The sequence below is a fragment of the Osmerus eperlanus genome, chromosome 9 (assembly GCF_963692335.1).
Source record: "Osmerus eperlanus chromosome 9, fOsmEpe2.1, whole genome shotgun sequence".
Lineage (NCBI taxonomy): Eukaryota > Metazoa > Chordata > Actinopteri > Osmeriformes > Osmeridae > Osmerus > Osmerus eperlanus.
Genome location: NC_085026.1, coordinates 5,964,068 through 5,979,021, shown reverse-complemented (window position 1 = coordinate 5,979,021; position 14,954 = coordinate 5,964,068). Strand labels below are relative to the sequence as shown.

The window sequence follows — 14,954 nt, the reverse complement described above, 5'->3', positions numbered from 1 at the left end:
GTGTTTGAAAAATGATTCATTATTGGGGAACAAATGCATTGAGCTTCAGTTACAAAGACTGCAAAGTGGCTAGTGTTTCAAGAGTAAAAGTGACTATAGTGACTGAATTTAGATAGGAAAGACATCTGTAAATAGGATCTCTTTTCTTTACTGTTGTTAAAGTAGTTATGGTCAATGCGAAATGTCTGCCAACAAGAACAGCCTGTCAACAACTGCAGAGAGACCTGGACGCTTGACCCATCTCCCCTTCATTCTGTCAGCTCTCTTTCTGCCTTTTTATCTTGATCTGTCTCTTTCCCTCTCCCTCACTCCTCTCCCCACACATACACACACATCCTGCCAGCTCCTAAAGCATAGGGACCCACGGTATCCATCATGCACGTACACACACACACACAGACCGTGGAAGAGGGGAGCTGTCATTTGTCAACAAGGAACTTGTCGGCAGCTCATTGTTGCTATGGGAACTGTCTGTTGGCAAGGTCTGGTTTTGCATCACAAGGCCCTCAAATAGGTTCCAAAGCCTCACAGGTCTCTTCCCCCTCTGTATATCCATCCAGCTTACTCCTCGGAGCTCAGTGTCAAATACAATGCCAGTCTCTCTTTTGCCGTCATCTTTTTTTCCATTTATACTCACATAAAACCAAAACTACAGACTAGGGCCAAATTAACTAGAAGGAATATTGATTTGTTTTTTTCTCATCACTCTAACTAACCCCTTATGTCTTGTAGGGAATGTTGTTAATAATGTCACAATTTAGCAGAGGTTTTTGTCTAACGTGACATACACACACACCAAATGTACCTGTGCGCACAATCTCCATTTAACACTGAATGAACTAACCAACAGATCAATCACATTCTGATTTAAGGGCACTGGCATCACAGGCACTGAACTAATATGTATAATGGAAGCTATTCGATTGTAGTGTTCATTAATGCTGTTAAAATGAAATATTCTGTACCACATGAACAATGTTACAAAAGCAAATGGTTGATGCTTAATATGTTTTGATTCTCTTTTTACATAGGAGCAGTAGTAACAGTAGTAATATTCAAAAGTAGTTTCAGTAAAATTACTGAAAACTGTTTTAGTAAAATCTATTTGAAAGTAAATGTTTTCCCCAAAAGTCTGAAAACGATCTTTGGACTGTGTGTGTTAACCACACTTCTTAACACAAGAAATGCCTTTTGGGTCAAGCAAGCCATTGTATTTGCATAATCCTTAGACTTTATACTTTTGTCCTTAGAACTACTTGGACAAAAACAAAAGGAAAGTCAAACATTAAAATGTTAACTGAAATGAAAAGCATAACTCCTATAACTCTATATAACTCCTATAACCTATTACTCCGATAAATTTGAGCTTTACATTCAGTATCGTATGTGTTTCTAAATGATTTTAGCAAGACATTTAATCCAGTCCAGATGGATACAGCCTTTGGTTCACATACAGAGTAAAGTCAGACTTTCTGAGGGACAACTGGTACCTGTGCTAGTGCATTACTTAACAATACAGAAAAATACAAAATAATCAGGCAGACTAAACCATAGAGCCAATGTACATTTGAAATGTACAGAGGACATCAAAGCACATCATTAAATTCCTGAGAAAAGCCTCAGATTAGAGTTTACATTCTGTAATATGAGTAGACATTTGGGGACAGGGTGGGGTGCCAAACCGGTTCAAAGAAAGACAAAGAAGGAAAAACTAGCAAATAGCTTTTCTTTATCCAATCTCCTAAGAGATGGGCTGTTATGTAAGAATAATCTCAATGGTCACCCCCCGATCCCACACAGAATGTTAAGAAAATTGTAGCGGTAGGGTAAGGAGGGTAAATGAGTTCAGAATTATAAAAGGAACAAAAAGGCTATTCACCATGTCACTTGAACTAGCAGAAAGGGAAAAGCATCAGTTACAGGTTAAAAGGCTTGGAATTCTTTCATTTTTATCAAGTATGATATAATAAATATGGTAACCATTGTTTGAACAGGAGGATGATATATAGAACCAATCCCAAAGAATCACTTAAAATTAGTCAAATATTCTTGTCACACGGGAAAACAGAAAATATGCGTGACATGTTTTAATCATAATATGGATATTTTACAAGACAGCAATGATTCCATAGTCAGGATTAAAGACCCTAAATATATAGCATTTTTTGGTTAAAGGGGGATGTAGGGTTTCACTAGATTAAGTCCACAAATGAGAAAGTAATGCAACATAGAAAATAAATTCTGTAGGGATCAGAATAGTCATGGTCAGTGTCCTAAGCTGTCTTTTTGCAAACGTGAATGAAGTAGCAGGGTGCCTCAGCCTGGCCAGGCATGTAGGTCTTGAAGTCACCGTAGACACTGTGCTCCAGCTTGTTGTGGAAAGCCTCACTCAGGATTGCTTTGAAATTCTCCAGGCGATGGGGGTAGTAGGATAGGCGAAATTTACTACAGGAACACAAACACACACACTTGGTAAGACATTGATACATCAAGCAAGTTGTATTAAAAAAAACTTGGGTGGTTGGTTGGAACTTCCAACATGCAAGGACCCTTTCCAACAATAACTGTATATACAGTATTTTTTGTATTGATACATTATCTTCAATAAACATAGTGTACTATTTTACAACTTATTGACTGGCATATAAACAAACAGGTGCAAATACAGAACATCATGGTAGTTAACAGCCAATATATGGATGGTTTTTACATTTCTGTTCAATATCTACAATTATTTATTTTTTTACGTTTTCTTACCTATGAATATATGAATGTTTCAATTTCCTACAGATAATGAGCTTCAAATGAACTTATTGTTAAACTGGGTTTGCAAATGCAGTCCTTGTGAAGACCAAAATTTCTCAACCCTGGTCCTCAGGGACCCCTTGCCCTGCATGTTTTAGATGTTTCCCTCTTCCCAAACACCTGATTCAAATGAATGGGTCGTTACCAGGCTCATAAGGACCAGGGTTGAGAAAGGCTGCTGTTGACCAACACTGTCAGTGCCAGTACTAACTGTGTTGTACTCTAATAATTCCTTCTATAAGTCAAGCTGGCTAATACTGTTTTAACTTACAATGGTTTGTATTGTTCCCAAGCCATGACCTACTCTATTCCGTTATATCAGTTACAGTATGTGTCATTTTCCTATAGTGGTGGACAACTGTACAAATAATACAACCGTCTAAATGGCATTGTTACTTTGTAAAGTATTTTGTATTATACCTCACTTCAGGATGGTTTTGTTCTGGATGTGGCACCTGTACAGTGTAGTCAAGGGTAATCATGTGAGGTTTGTTGTTGACCCAAAGCACCGAGGTGGAGATGTCCTGAGTAAGGTCACTCTGAAATCCAATACACACACACACACACACACAATTGGTTGAGGCACAGTGCAGCTATGTAGGGGTTATTCTACAATAGCAAATGGCAATATCCACACGCACACTCAGTGCTTCAGGGGATATACATTACTGTAACTGGTGATTACATAGTAAGAATTGAGTCCCAACCTCATCTTAAATGAAGCTCTGTGGGATCAACTGGACAGGGTAAAGAACAAAAGCTACCAAAGATAAATTACAGCTAATCCTGCGAGAATCTTAGAAGGATTTATCACAGGAAAAAGTGTTGTAAAATTGTATCAGACATGGCCAAGTATATGGTTCTGAGTGGCCTTTCTACGACTTGAGCAAACTGCTGTATGCACTGTTTGAATCACGTAGAAAACATGCAGTTTGGGTCACATGTTAGCATCTAGTACCTTGTAGTAGATATTTTTCCCCTGGGGTGCTAGGCCAGTTTCCAGGATGTAGTCATAGTTGCGGTGGTCAATGATCAAGATACCTCCTGGTCTAACCATACTGGCTATGTTCTGCAGAGCTAGCTTCTGGTCACTCTGGTCCCCTCGGGTCAAAGTTAAGAACAAAATGTTAAATGTCACACTTTTGAAAATGAAATGTATTTGAATTAAATTGATGGGAATGGGTGGCTTCAAATTCTAAAACAAATCCAAATTATTTTATTTCAATATAAGCAATGATTTAAGGCCAATTCTAGCATTTATCAATTCTTGAGATAAATAGGTACTGTACCAATGTACCATAAGTACTTAAGCATTTGAAATCTAAAAAAACATTGATTCCCTTCCTGCCTCCTAGCCAACACTACTATGGGCACTGTAACTGTCCAATGCCAACCTTACTGTAATATTTATCAGTTCTTTTCCTTCTTCCACTCACCTTTGAAATCTGGCAAGTGGGCAAATGAGTTCCCCAAGCAGATGACGGCATCAAATCCATCACCTGGTTTCTGAACATCTTCTGTTAACGTCAGCCAGTTTGCCTCCTCAATCTCTATAAAGTTAGAATATGTAAATAGGAATCCATGAATGAATGTTTTTTCTACTTTCTGCAGTAAGATTTGTGACAAAACGTGCATGGATATTTTAGCAGAATATGAGGTTATTTTGTCACCTTACTGTGGACTGCAATGAGCTGGATGTGCTTCTTACCCCATTGGTCAAAGGCACGCTCTTTTCTTCTTTCCCACCTCTCCTTCAAGGCATACTTCAGCATTTTGTCGCTAGCATCCACACTCACTAGCTTAAAGCCCTCTTCAACCAGCATGATGGAGTCAACTCTGCAAAAGAAGGTTTATTGACTAATTCAATGCGTTTCATGCAACTTTGTCGAGAAAACCCTTTCTTAATTTCCTTTACATTGGATTAAAGAGTCTGCTAAATGAATATAGTCTCATGTCCTGAACACTTGATGCAGTGACCCCTAAAATTAATAACCATAATGTCATCAATCTTGTTTCTTTTCAGTTTCAAAATTCCAAATGGAGTAACTTGACCCTGCATAGGTGATGGATGTTCAGTTCACTAAAGATATTAGTTTTAACAATTTGTTAAAACTATTCATTCAGTCAGATCTCCGTGCAGAAAGTCTGCCGGAGTCTGCAATTTTGACATTCCACTTTGTTGCCACCCCCTCCCCCCCAACAAACACACACCCAAAAAAATCTGTTATGACCTGTGTATATAGGCTACATATTATTAAATACATACAATTGGTCATTGTGAAATGTAGTTTGTGCCTGATGCCTACAATGTACAACAGCACATTAGACTTTTAACCAACATCGCATAACATCAATTCCACAGCATAGAACTCACTCTGCATGAATTAAAACTATTATCCTCAATCATTGGTGATGATTTATTCATATTCTAGTAATCAATGGAAACAAGGCATTTCCAAAATGTAGGCAAACATGTTAGCAGAAGGGGTGACCAAGGATGCTCAATTTATGATCATGGGCCGTTACCATGGTCACAACAAGGGACAACATTTTCCAGAGATGCTATATTAAATACATTTACCTTCTTGCTTCTACAAAGCCTTTCCCTGACTGTCCCACTCTGCCCTTTTGTAACAGCACATTGCATTCAGCAGGTAAGCAGCGGCGTGTACAATTTCTGCCAGCTCCTTTGGTTCATTCAAAGGTTCACAAACGACTTCTAGCAGTATGGCTTGTGGCATTTTGTTCACTTAAAAGATTTGTTAAAAAATAGCAAATTGTTCACGAACGACCCATCACTACCCTCCATTAAACAGTCCATACAAATAATTCAATTCAATATTGTTAGCGAAGTATTTGGGGATACAACATTTTGTGTTATTGTCAGATTCACTGCTGAAAACCACGGGAGGAGGCGTGACATTTTAGTGGACAACTGATGAATGGGGTGGAGCTGCTTCTTTGCTGAGCTTGCAGTATGTGAGTGTCAACCCTCTTCATAGAAGAACAGCTGTCACAGGCAAACAAGGCAGCAGTACATAGTTTTAAAAAACTTTTGCAGTTTACTCATTGGCAGGGAAATCAGTTCAGAGAGAGAGACAATGTCCAATAGCTCATTCATCTAATAGGTTTACATAATTGTATTGCTGGACAATTTTGAGAACTCAAATTGGATGGGGCCACTAATCTTGTTCCACTAGGCATTTTTGTGACATGTGACCTACTACGATACACTTAATGGAATGCAGACAAACTTCGAGGTCTACTGGCCAATTTGCGATATTCCCATTTGCTCTTTAATACTTTTGTTTTCCCTGAAATGTTACTTCTTTACACAATTTATGTGGATATCCCAAATGAAAACTATATTCAGAGACTTAGGTTTTGTAATTCGATATTAAAGTTGCGTAAGGCCAAATTTGATCCTCGCTTTTATCGTTCAAAAACATGTGTCCTATTTTCATTTGGAATCAATTGAAGGGAAAAACGAGCAAAGCGTCATTAACAAATAGGAACTGAATGCTGCATTTAATGCAAAAGAATAAACGAACAAAATTGTTGTTTACAGGCTTTTTCAGCAGCCAGCTTGTAACAGATAAGACTAGTAGATACGTAAAACAATTCTAGGAACTTTTGTTAGAATGATGATCACTTACTCTATCTAAACCACAATCTTGAATGAAAAACTAGCAAGTTTTAACAGATTTTATAAGTTTACATCCCAGATCAAGAAACAGATATAATTCAAATGTTTGTACCAAGCTCTACTAGACCAATACATTTTTCATTGTTCGAGCTATGTTGAAACCTACATATGATGCAATAAACAAAATCACAATCTCGGCCCAATTATTTCCATACAATTATTTCAGTTTGAACAGGGTTATGCAGCCCTTCTGTTCCATCCATGCAGTTGTTGATCTTCACCCACATTCACTTGTTGTCCTGAACTGAAGCAGGCCATAGGGCTACCTTGCTAGACAAGACTGGCTGTACAATTTGAAACAAAACTTTCCATTCAGTAGCAAAATGTGATGGTTGTAGACGTGTTTCTTGAAGAGAACAACACTTTGTTATAAGTATCTTAATTACAACCAGTTGGTTTAGGCCATGAATTACGCACAAAGTAATGAAATTCAAATGTCATGTCGGCCACCATACCCTGTTCCGCATGCTACGTCCAGAATTTTCTGTACACCCTGCTTTTTCAGCAAAGACACCACCCAACTTTTATATTCTTCCGTTCTACTCCGCGTGTCTCCGATGTACAGCTGCCATACTTTTGCTGCTTTTCCGTCAGCATACTGATCCGGGAGACCAACGGCAGCAACACCGAGAGAACGAGTCCTAAAAACACTGTCGACCGACATTCTGTATCATCAAAGAATAACGCTGCAAGATATCACAGTAAATGTATCCAAGACTCGTGGTATAAGTATACACCTTTCAATAATCGGCCTTTCCTGGAATAAATGATTTGACAATTCTAATCTACGGGGATACACTCTTCATCTTTCGAAAGTCTTTCTGTATTATATACCGGAATACAGTGGTGGAGACACGTTGATCCAATGAAACCCTCGTGTAGTATCACGCCTACTTTATGATTGGAGGAAGCAATTAATGACGCTAGTAGGCTACTGTAATGTCTCCAACAAATGTTGCAATAATAACCTGAAACAGTGCCCCGTCCTAAATCTAGAATGTTCTGATTGTGATTGTGATTTTGATTGTACAGATTCCCTCAAATATTTATAAACCTGACCAAATGATAAATTCATTCAAGATTATTGCATTTAACGGAATTCAATATTAGAATAATCCTTCAGAAAGTTGAATGTAAGTTTGTGTTATAGCCTATCTACAATAAGCAAAACGTGTTAGTGCAAGCTTTTCTGTATTTGTCAGACAGAATTTTTTCCCCACGAAAGGTCAACAACACACCCACTTTGACTCGCAAATGGAGCAGAGTAACAAGTAAACATATCCAATGACATGGCTAGTTCAGCTCGGTACACCTACCACATTGTTTTGTCCAATCAAATCTTTCGTAGATACGGTAGGCTACAACCAGTTCCATCCAGGTGAGTATTGTACCCAAACCACTATGCAAATATATGTTTTAACCCTATCTCTACTACTGTACCACACTTCACATAAATGATGATAATTGTTCTGGAATACTGTGTCTGGGTCCTTGGGGGTGAGGGTCTGCATGAAAGTGTACAGGAATGTTCAGGGGTTTATTGGTTGTTTTGTGTTGTTGGAACACTGGATTATGCCTGTAATGTTGCAATACCTTGAATTGCAAATATATTTGACCCAATAAACCAGTAGCATGAAGTGAAAGAAAAAATGTAGAAACTTTCCGCACCTTAGCTAACACATTTCCTCTTCTATTGAGTGAATACTCTTTAGGTAGCTATAGGAGACAAATTATCAACCAATTATCATCAAGGAGGTGTGTCTCCCTTGGCTCAAATTGTGAATGTGCATACTGCTCCTCTCTATGGGCATACTGGTTCTGGTTGGGTTGGCAGGTACGTGCTTGCTCGGCAAATAGCTATCTGACTAAATTCTTTGACAGATTGTTACAACTGTTTGGTGACTGATGTTGTTATGGTAGGTAGGGAAACACACGTGGGTGGTGTATGCCATATGCTGAACCTTTGTGGGTAAAAGGGGATTGATTTACATTTAGCAGACGCTCTTATCCAGAGCGACTTACAGTAAGTACAGGGACATTCTCCCCACCGGCAACCTTCTGATTACTAGCCCGATTCCCTAACCACTCAGCCACCTGACTCCCTGATTTACCTTTCAGGTTCTGAGTAATGGGGCTGTTTTAGCTGTAAGTGGTAAATGTTATGTATCAAGTGTTACACAGTATTATATCTGGGGGCTGAATGTCTTGCAAAATTATTAATCCAATCCAATTGTATTTGTATAGCCCTTTTTACAAGCACTGTCACAGAAAGCTTCACATATGCCCATAAAATTGGGAGTAAGGTGGCTGAGCGGTGAGGGAATCGGGCTAGTAATCCGAAGGTTGCCAGTTCGATTCCCGGTCATGCCAACTGACGTTGTGTCCTTGGGCAAGGCACTTCACCCTACTTGCCTCGGGGGAATGTCCCTGTACTTACTGTAAGTCGCTCTGGATAAGAGCGTCTGCTAAATGACTAAATGTAAATTGCATTTAAACTAACAAAAACCCTCAAGGGACACAAGTGAAAAACTCCCAGGAAAACTCCCAGAGAAAACATTGAAGAAACTCTAGAAGGAGAAATTCATTGAGGGATCATAGGTTGAACAAAATCATACATCAAGAATATGGAACACAAACATTCAGAGTTCCAAATCACTGCTCTGAGTTGGCGCATGTCAGTTTGGCGGTGGCAGTGGTAGCCACAGGGCTGGGAAGTGGAGGATCAGCACATCATTTCTGGACGGCCATGATGATGGACAGGAAGGGAATGGCAATTCTGGCAGATGTTGACAGCTCCAAAAGAACGTTGGATTTGAGAATGTGGAGGGACGAAAACCAATGACAGTAACATCAAGAGTGAGGTCCCCACCGGTTAAGTGTGAATTAGTGCCCAGTCACTAAAAATAAGGGTTTTTGATGTAGCCCTAAACACCAAGACAGCATCAGCTTCTCTGATTGAAACAAGAAGAGGACTGCCACCGCACCACCGTCATTTTCAGCTTGCAACACACAGTGACTCACTTCAACACCCATACAACACAAAATTACACAACTCGACAACTGCTACACGTTCAGGTTCGCTTTATTTGTCATTTCATCATGAGCATAGTATCATTGCATAGTACAGACATACAGTGTAACACAAAGTTCAAGCAGCACACCAGTTCAAGCTGGCTTTATTTATCATTTCAACACAGTACAATATAGACTTATAGTATAATAGAATGTCATGCTACACAGGTAACACCTTTTCTAAAGCAAAGAGGTAATGTTGTTTTAACCAAACCAAGAGTTATGATAACATATTTTAGAAACGTACACATCAAAACATTTGTCACATAACATGTATTTATTAAATTGTCAATGACAATTGTCAGACTAATGTCTCAAGGACTTGACTTCACTCCATTCCTTCAATCACTCGACATAGTCGCCATACCATGAATTGACCAGCAGATGTCCATACGCAGAGCATGTGTCAAACACTGAAAAAACATTTTGACATTACTGTTTCAAACTAGTGCACAGTGCTTTTGATGCAGTCAGTGAATAATATGTCAGTAGGACACACACACACAGATTCTCGGAATTATAGATAGGGCACAGTGCCTGAGATGCCATCGATGAGTAAGATGTTGGTGACAAACAGATTTCTGGAATTATAGATAGATAGTACAGTTAAGTCATATGTTTAGGCTCCGCCCTATGCTGTCAAATGAAATATATATTTTTTGCCACATAGAGACTAATGTCGTAGCGTGTGACATTTGGATGTTTATAAACATCACCTTTTTACACACACATTCGTGTGTTTATGTGAGCCTAATCGGAATGTTCAAATTTACCACACTCTTTCTTTATCTATCTTACTACATACCTACAGACACACAGAAAAAAAGATGTACACAGACAATCAAGGAAATATCTGAAAAAATTATTTTTGTAAAAAAAATAATATTTAAAATGATGCTATAAATAGAGCTAAAAGGAACAGCTTTCACAAATGTCAAATCATTAGAGGTCATCTGTTTGTCAACACTGACCCATTCAGTCTTTCTAACTGAGTTTCTAAACCAGAGGAAACCCAACAATAGCTATCAGCAGTTAGGTTTTTCTTCTTTATGTTTCTTTTAGAACGATCACATCGAAATATAACTATACCAATGGTTACTGCAATTAAAAGAACTAGTGGAACAACTGAACCAATAGCATACCATACCAACAGCCTGGAATTAAATGTTTTGCTGTTCGGAGCATTTGTTTCCAAAGTAACTTTGCCAAGAGTCTGCTCATGCATGCTCACGTTGTCTGAAGGGGGTGCGTCTGTGTACGCATGTTTGTTTTTTAATTCATCAGACATGGTTTGAGATTCTATTGTCTTGCCATGAGTCACCGAGATTGAACGACTCCCTGTTGGTTCAGCAGTGGAATCAATTGTTAAATCTTCAATGCATGTAAGTCCATTCTGATGTAATCTAAAGTTATTAGGACACAAGCACTTGAAACCGCCTATAGTATTTTTGCATTTGTACTCACATCGTACATTATTAAGGCATTCATCGATGTCTATACAGGCATGTCCATCTTCTGATGCAATAAAACCAGCAATACAATGGCAGGAGAATGACCCTTGGGAGTTCAGACATATCTGAGAACATCTAGATTCAGTACACTCGTCTATGTCGTGACATTTGCCACCGACCATTTTGTATCCCACCCTACACACGCACATGTAGCTACCTTGCGTGTTGACACAATCATGATCATCACAGGCCTGCATCTGGCATTCATTAATATCAACACATCCAATTAAGTCTTTGTCCAGTTGGAGACCCTTTGGGCATACACATGAAAAGCCTGCGCCACTTGTTTTGCATTGATATTGGCATGGGGAACCGTGGCAATAGTCTTTTGCTTCACAAGATACTTGGTCATTTCCCAGTTCAAAGCCATCCTTGCATTCGCAGCGTACGCCACCAGCTTTTACATCCAAGCAGAAATGGTCACATCCACCATTTTTTAAGTCGCAACTTTGGTTGTCTGATGTACAAAATGGACCAGGGTTAGTCCAGGTGTTCATTGCTTTACAAATGGTGAAAATCTGTGAACTACTGTCATCACCGCACGTTACCTCAGCAAATGTCCCTATTGGCAAAGAATTCAGACTATTAGCTTCATTTAAAGGGTTTTTGGCAAAAGGTGGAGTGTAGTAAATTTTTCCTTGTCTTGCCAATGACAGAGGTTTGCACATCTCTTTGAAGTAGAACTTGCATGCATAAAAAGCTGTATCCTTGCATGATCCATCAGTCCATTTCAACTCGCTGTTGCTTGATACATCATAATGTATTGTGACACACCTGTCCTCTGTACATGTACGGAGGGGCTCCCTGTCCCAGTTTGAATACTGGTCAAAGTTCATGCCGGATATCCACTTAAAGCCCTTCAGACTTGATCTATCTGTAACGCACTCCCCTTTGCGTAATTTTAATCCGATCCAAAATGTTAGGTCCCACCGTCGATTTTTTCCATCAACATGAGAAAGAATTGATTGGAGCTGGGCTTTCTCAGTGTTGTTCTTAGTTGTAAATAAGTAACCTCCATTGTCTTCACATTTCTTTCGAGCATCCTCAAAGATCACTTTTTCCATGTGTAAGGTAAAACAGGCTTCAGATGAACATAGACTTGCAGCAATGTTGTCTGTGGTTCCCATTGACCCACAGATGTGGAGCAGTAGTAAAAGATTTAAGAACATTATTGCTACAAAAGATAAACTATAAATTTCAATTCATATCAATATGCTCCATTGGCAGATACGTTTAAAATCCATGAGGCAAAAACACAGAGTGGTGAGAATTCTAATTCAACGTTCAAACTCCTGTATCCTGTTTTGTGAACAGACTGAAGACGGAAATAATAATCTTTAGCAGAATGTGTCTTTTGTCTCCCCCCGAAGCAAGTTCCGTTCTGGAAACAAAACACAATAGCAGGACCTCGTCATGTTTAGACATGTTTTACAGATAGCTCCATCCCTGGTAGGCCTAAATTTGGTCTCTGGATTTGTGGAGCCTACTCCAAAAATGGAAATACTTTCATAAACCAATCAAAGAAACCAAATAAGTAATTTAATCAAAAGTAAACCAGGCCTATTATGAAGTTAATGTTTATATCATAGTATTATACACAAGGATTATGTTGGCCCAAATAATTGTATTTATAGTTCCCTAATCATTTGTTTATCATGTATTGGAGGATGTTGCAGAAAATCAATCTAAATTCAATCTGTTCATTTCAAATAAATACATATAAGGGTAACATTTTATTAATAAAACATAACTATCACCATTTTAAATTATATAGTAATAATTTTGTGAAAATCCGACCATATCCTTAATTCATTCTGCGCTAAAAAGAAGACAAACTAAAATTATCTTTAATGGACAGCAGTTTCTTATATACTAGTATTATAATTAGACCAATATGCTGTCCTCGACCTACGGTCTCAGTTAACAAACGTTGTAACAAATCTCTGCTTACAAAGGCGTTTGCAGACCTGTCGAAGAGTAAACATTTGCCGTTTGTAGAGTAAAAACTGTGATATTTAGATACCATAAATGGGAGTTTGAAATAGACTATACATTGAGTTCTTTATACAGCCTATTAAATATCATATGGTTGATAAATCTACGACAATGAAGTGTGTAATCACTTTTGTAATGCTGTGGAATCTTGCAATATTCACAAACAATTATTTATACTTAGTTATTTCATCACAATATGTATGGAAGGGTTGAAGTGGTTTACCCATGAAGTTATGGTCCATGTGTAATTTGCACAAATGATATATTTCTATCATCTGATCATCCAGGCAATGATTTATATCTAATCTAGACTGCCAATACAACACTTTAACCAACAAATTAAACTTCACATTTTATGGTAGGCTACTGATTGCACTGATTGCATGTTTCATGATAGAAATGTGGATGGCATTATTAATAAATTGATACCATACTCAATGCCATAGTACTGATGTATGTTGCCCATTGCTAACAGAGGGGTTTCCTTGGGGGGGACAGTATATTGTTTTTTCTCTTGCCTGTGGGATGCAGATGAATGTGGCAGTACAGATCATTTCCTGTGTTTGTTTAAGGAAAGGAAGCACAACAGGTCACAACATCAATGGCAGGAAATTGTCCCAACCATAGACACAATTCTCCCCTCCAATTTCTGGCACACACAGACTTAGACCAGCTCTCCAATCAGTTCCTCTTTTAAATGGACTTTTAAGATTTTGAATGTTTACAGGAGATCATTTTAACTACTTTAAGTCAGAGCAGATCATACTCAAAATTCTAAATGTTTGAAAAACATGAGAACTATTATGCATATGACTGATGTATTTCCAACTTCAACTGCAGCCCCCCCCCCCCCCCCCCTTTAAGGCACAAACCAACAACAACCAGTTGGTCAGTGTGCCAGGTTTTTGGCATGGATTGGCATAGATTGGCATAGGTTATTTTTACAGTCAATGGTTTTTGGTGATTGTTGGCCTTTTGCTGCTGAACATGTTCAATCATGCTCCTCGTATTAAAAGTACAACATATAGGCTATTTGTAGCTTCTTGTTTAAAGCTTAGTCTACATTGAGCTACATACATACCTGGCTAAAATACAATAGATACATGTAGGTGTTTCTCTGATTATTTGTTTATATGGTTTTCTCTGTTTTATTTTAAAGTGTAGGCCGCCAGCCTCATCCCCGAACAGTTGGTGGCAGTGACACACCTCTGAAACTTTAGTTGGAATCTTACATAACATCAAAAGAAGATGCAATCTCGCCATCAATCAGACCCCCACCCCTCGCCCCTCGGCTTGAAGCAACGGTCCCGGTGGATGTAGGTGGTATTTCATTTACGGTTAGGCACCCGGCTCTTCCGGTCGTTTTTATTCTATTAACTCCAGTCAATATTTACAAAACTATCTCCCCCAATAATTTTTGCTCGATTCTCGAACCTGGGTCATACTACTAGTTTTTTAATATAATAATTTTTCCTGATTTTTGCTAAGTTTGAAACCAATCCGAAATGGGTAAACTAGCACCCCATTTATTTGCTTACGTCAAGAAAAGCTGCCTGGAAACGTGCACGCGGATACGAACAGGGGACGAGCACAAAAGGGAACATCAGCAAATCCCTGATTTACCTGAGCTGAATGAGAACCAGGAGAAAGGACTTGATAATGTACAGTTGCCTGCCTTTATTGTAGCAAGTTTTACAAATGGTTGCACACATACATGACGGTTGTTTGTAGAGTTTATTTCCGTTATTTTAAAGCAGATTTAACCATTTTGTAATGAACACATATTATGCTCATGGCATGACAAACGTAATTATAGCCTAATATAATTAGTTATAATATCGTGGCATGTTACGGCGTCATTATAG

General features: G+C 38.5%; 2 protein-coding genes across 2 annotated transcripts; both read right to left on the bottom strand.

The window, feature by feature from the left end:
* Positions 1-1,397: 1,397 nt before the first annotated feature.
* On the bottom strand, positions 1,398-7,342 carry gnmt (glycine N-methyltransferase). Its single transcript, XM_062470414.1, has 6 exons — positions 6,967-7,342; positions 4,514-4,641; positions 4,242-4,355; positions 3,764-3,906; positions 3,226-3,344; positions 1,398-2,445 (listed from the first exon to the last, which is right to left on the bottom strand). The coding sequence occupies exons 1-6, from the start codon at positions 7,173-7,175 to the stop codon at positions 2,274-2,276; spliced, it is 885 nt and encodes a 294-aa protein (XP_062326398.1). The 5' UTR covers positions 7,176-7,342; the 3' UTR covers positions 1,398-2,273.
* Positions 7,343-10,456: 3,114 nt separating this feature from the next.
* On the bottom strand, positions 10,457-12,422 carry LOC134027059 (complement component C1q receptor-like). Its single transcript, XM_062470190.1, has one exon. It carries the CDS (start codon positions 12,261-12,263, stop codon positions 10,533-10,535), a length of 1,731 nt encoding a protein of 576 aa, XP_062326174.1. The 5' UTR covers positions 12,264-12,422; the 3' UTR covers positions 10,457-10,532.
* Positions 12,423-14,954: the final 2,532 nt, after the last annotated feature.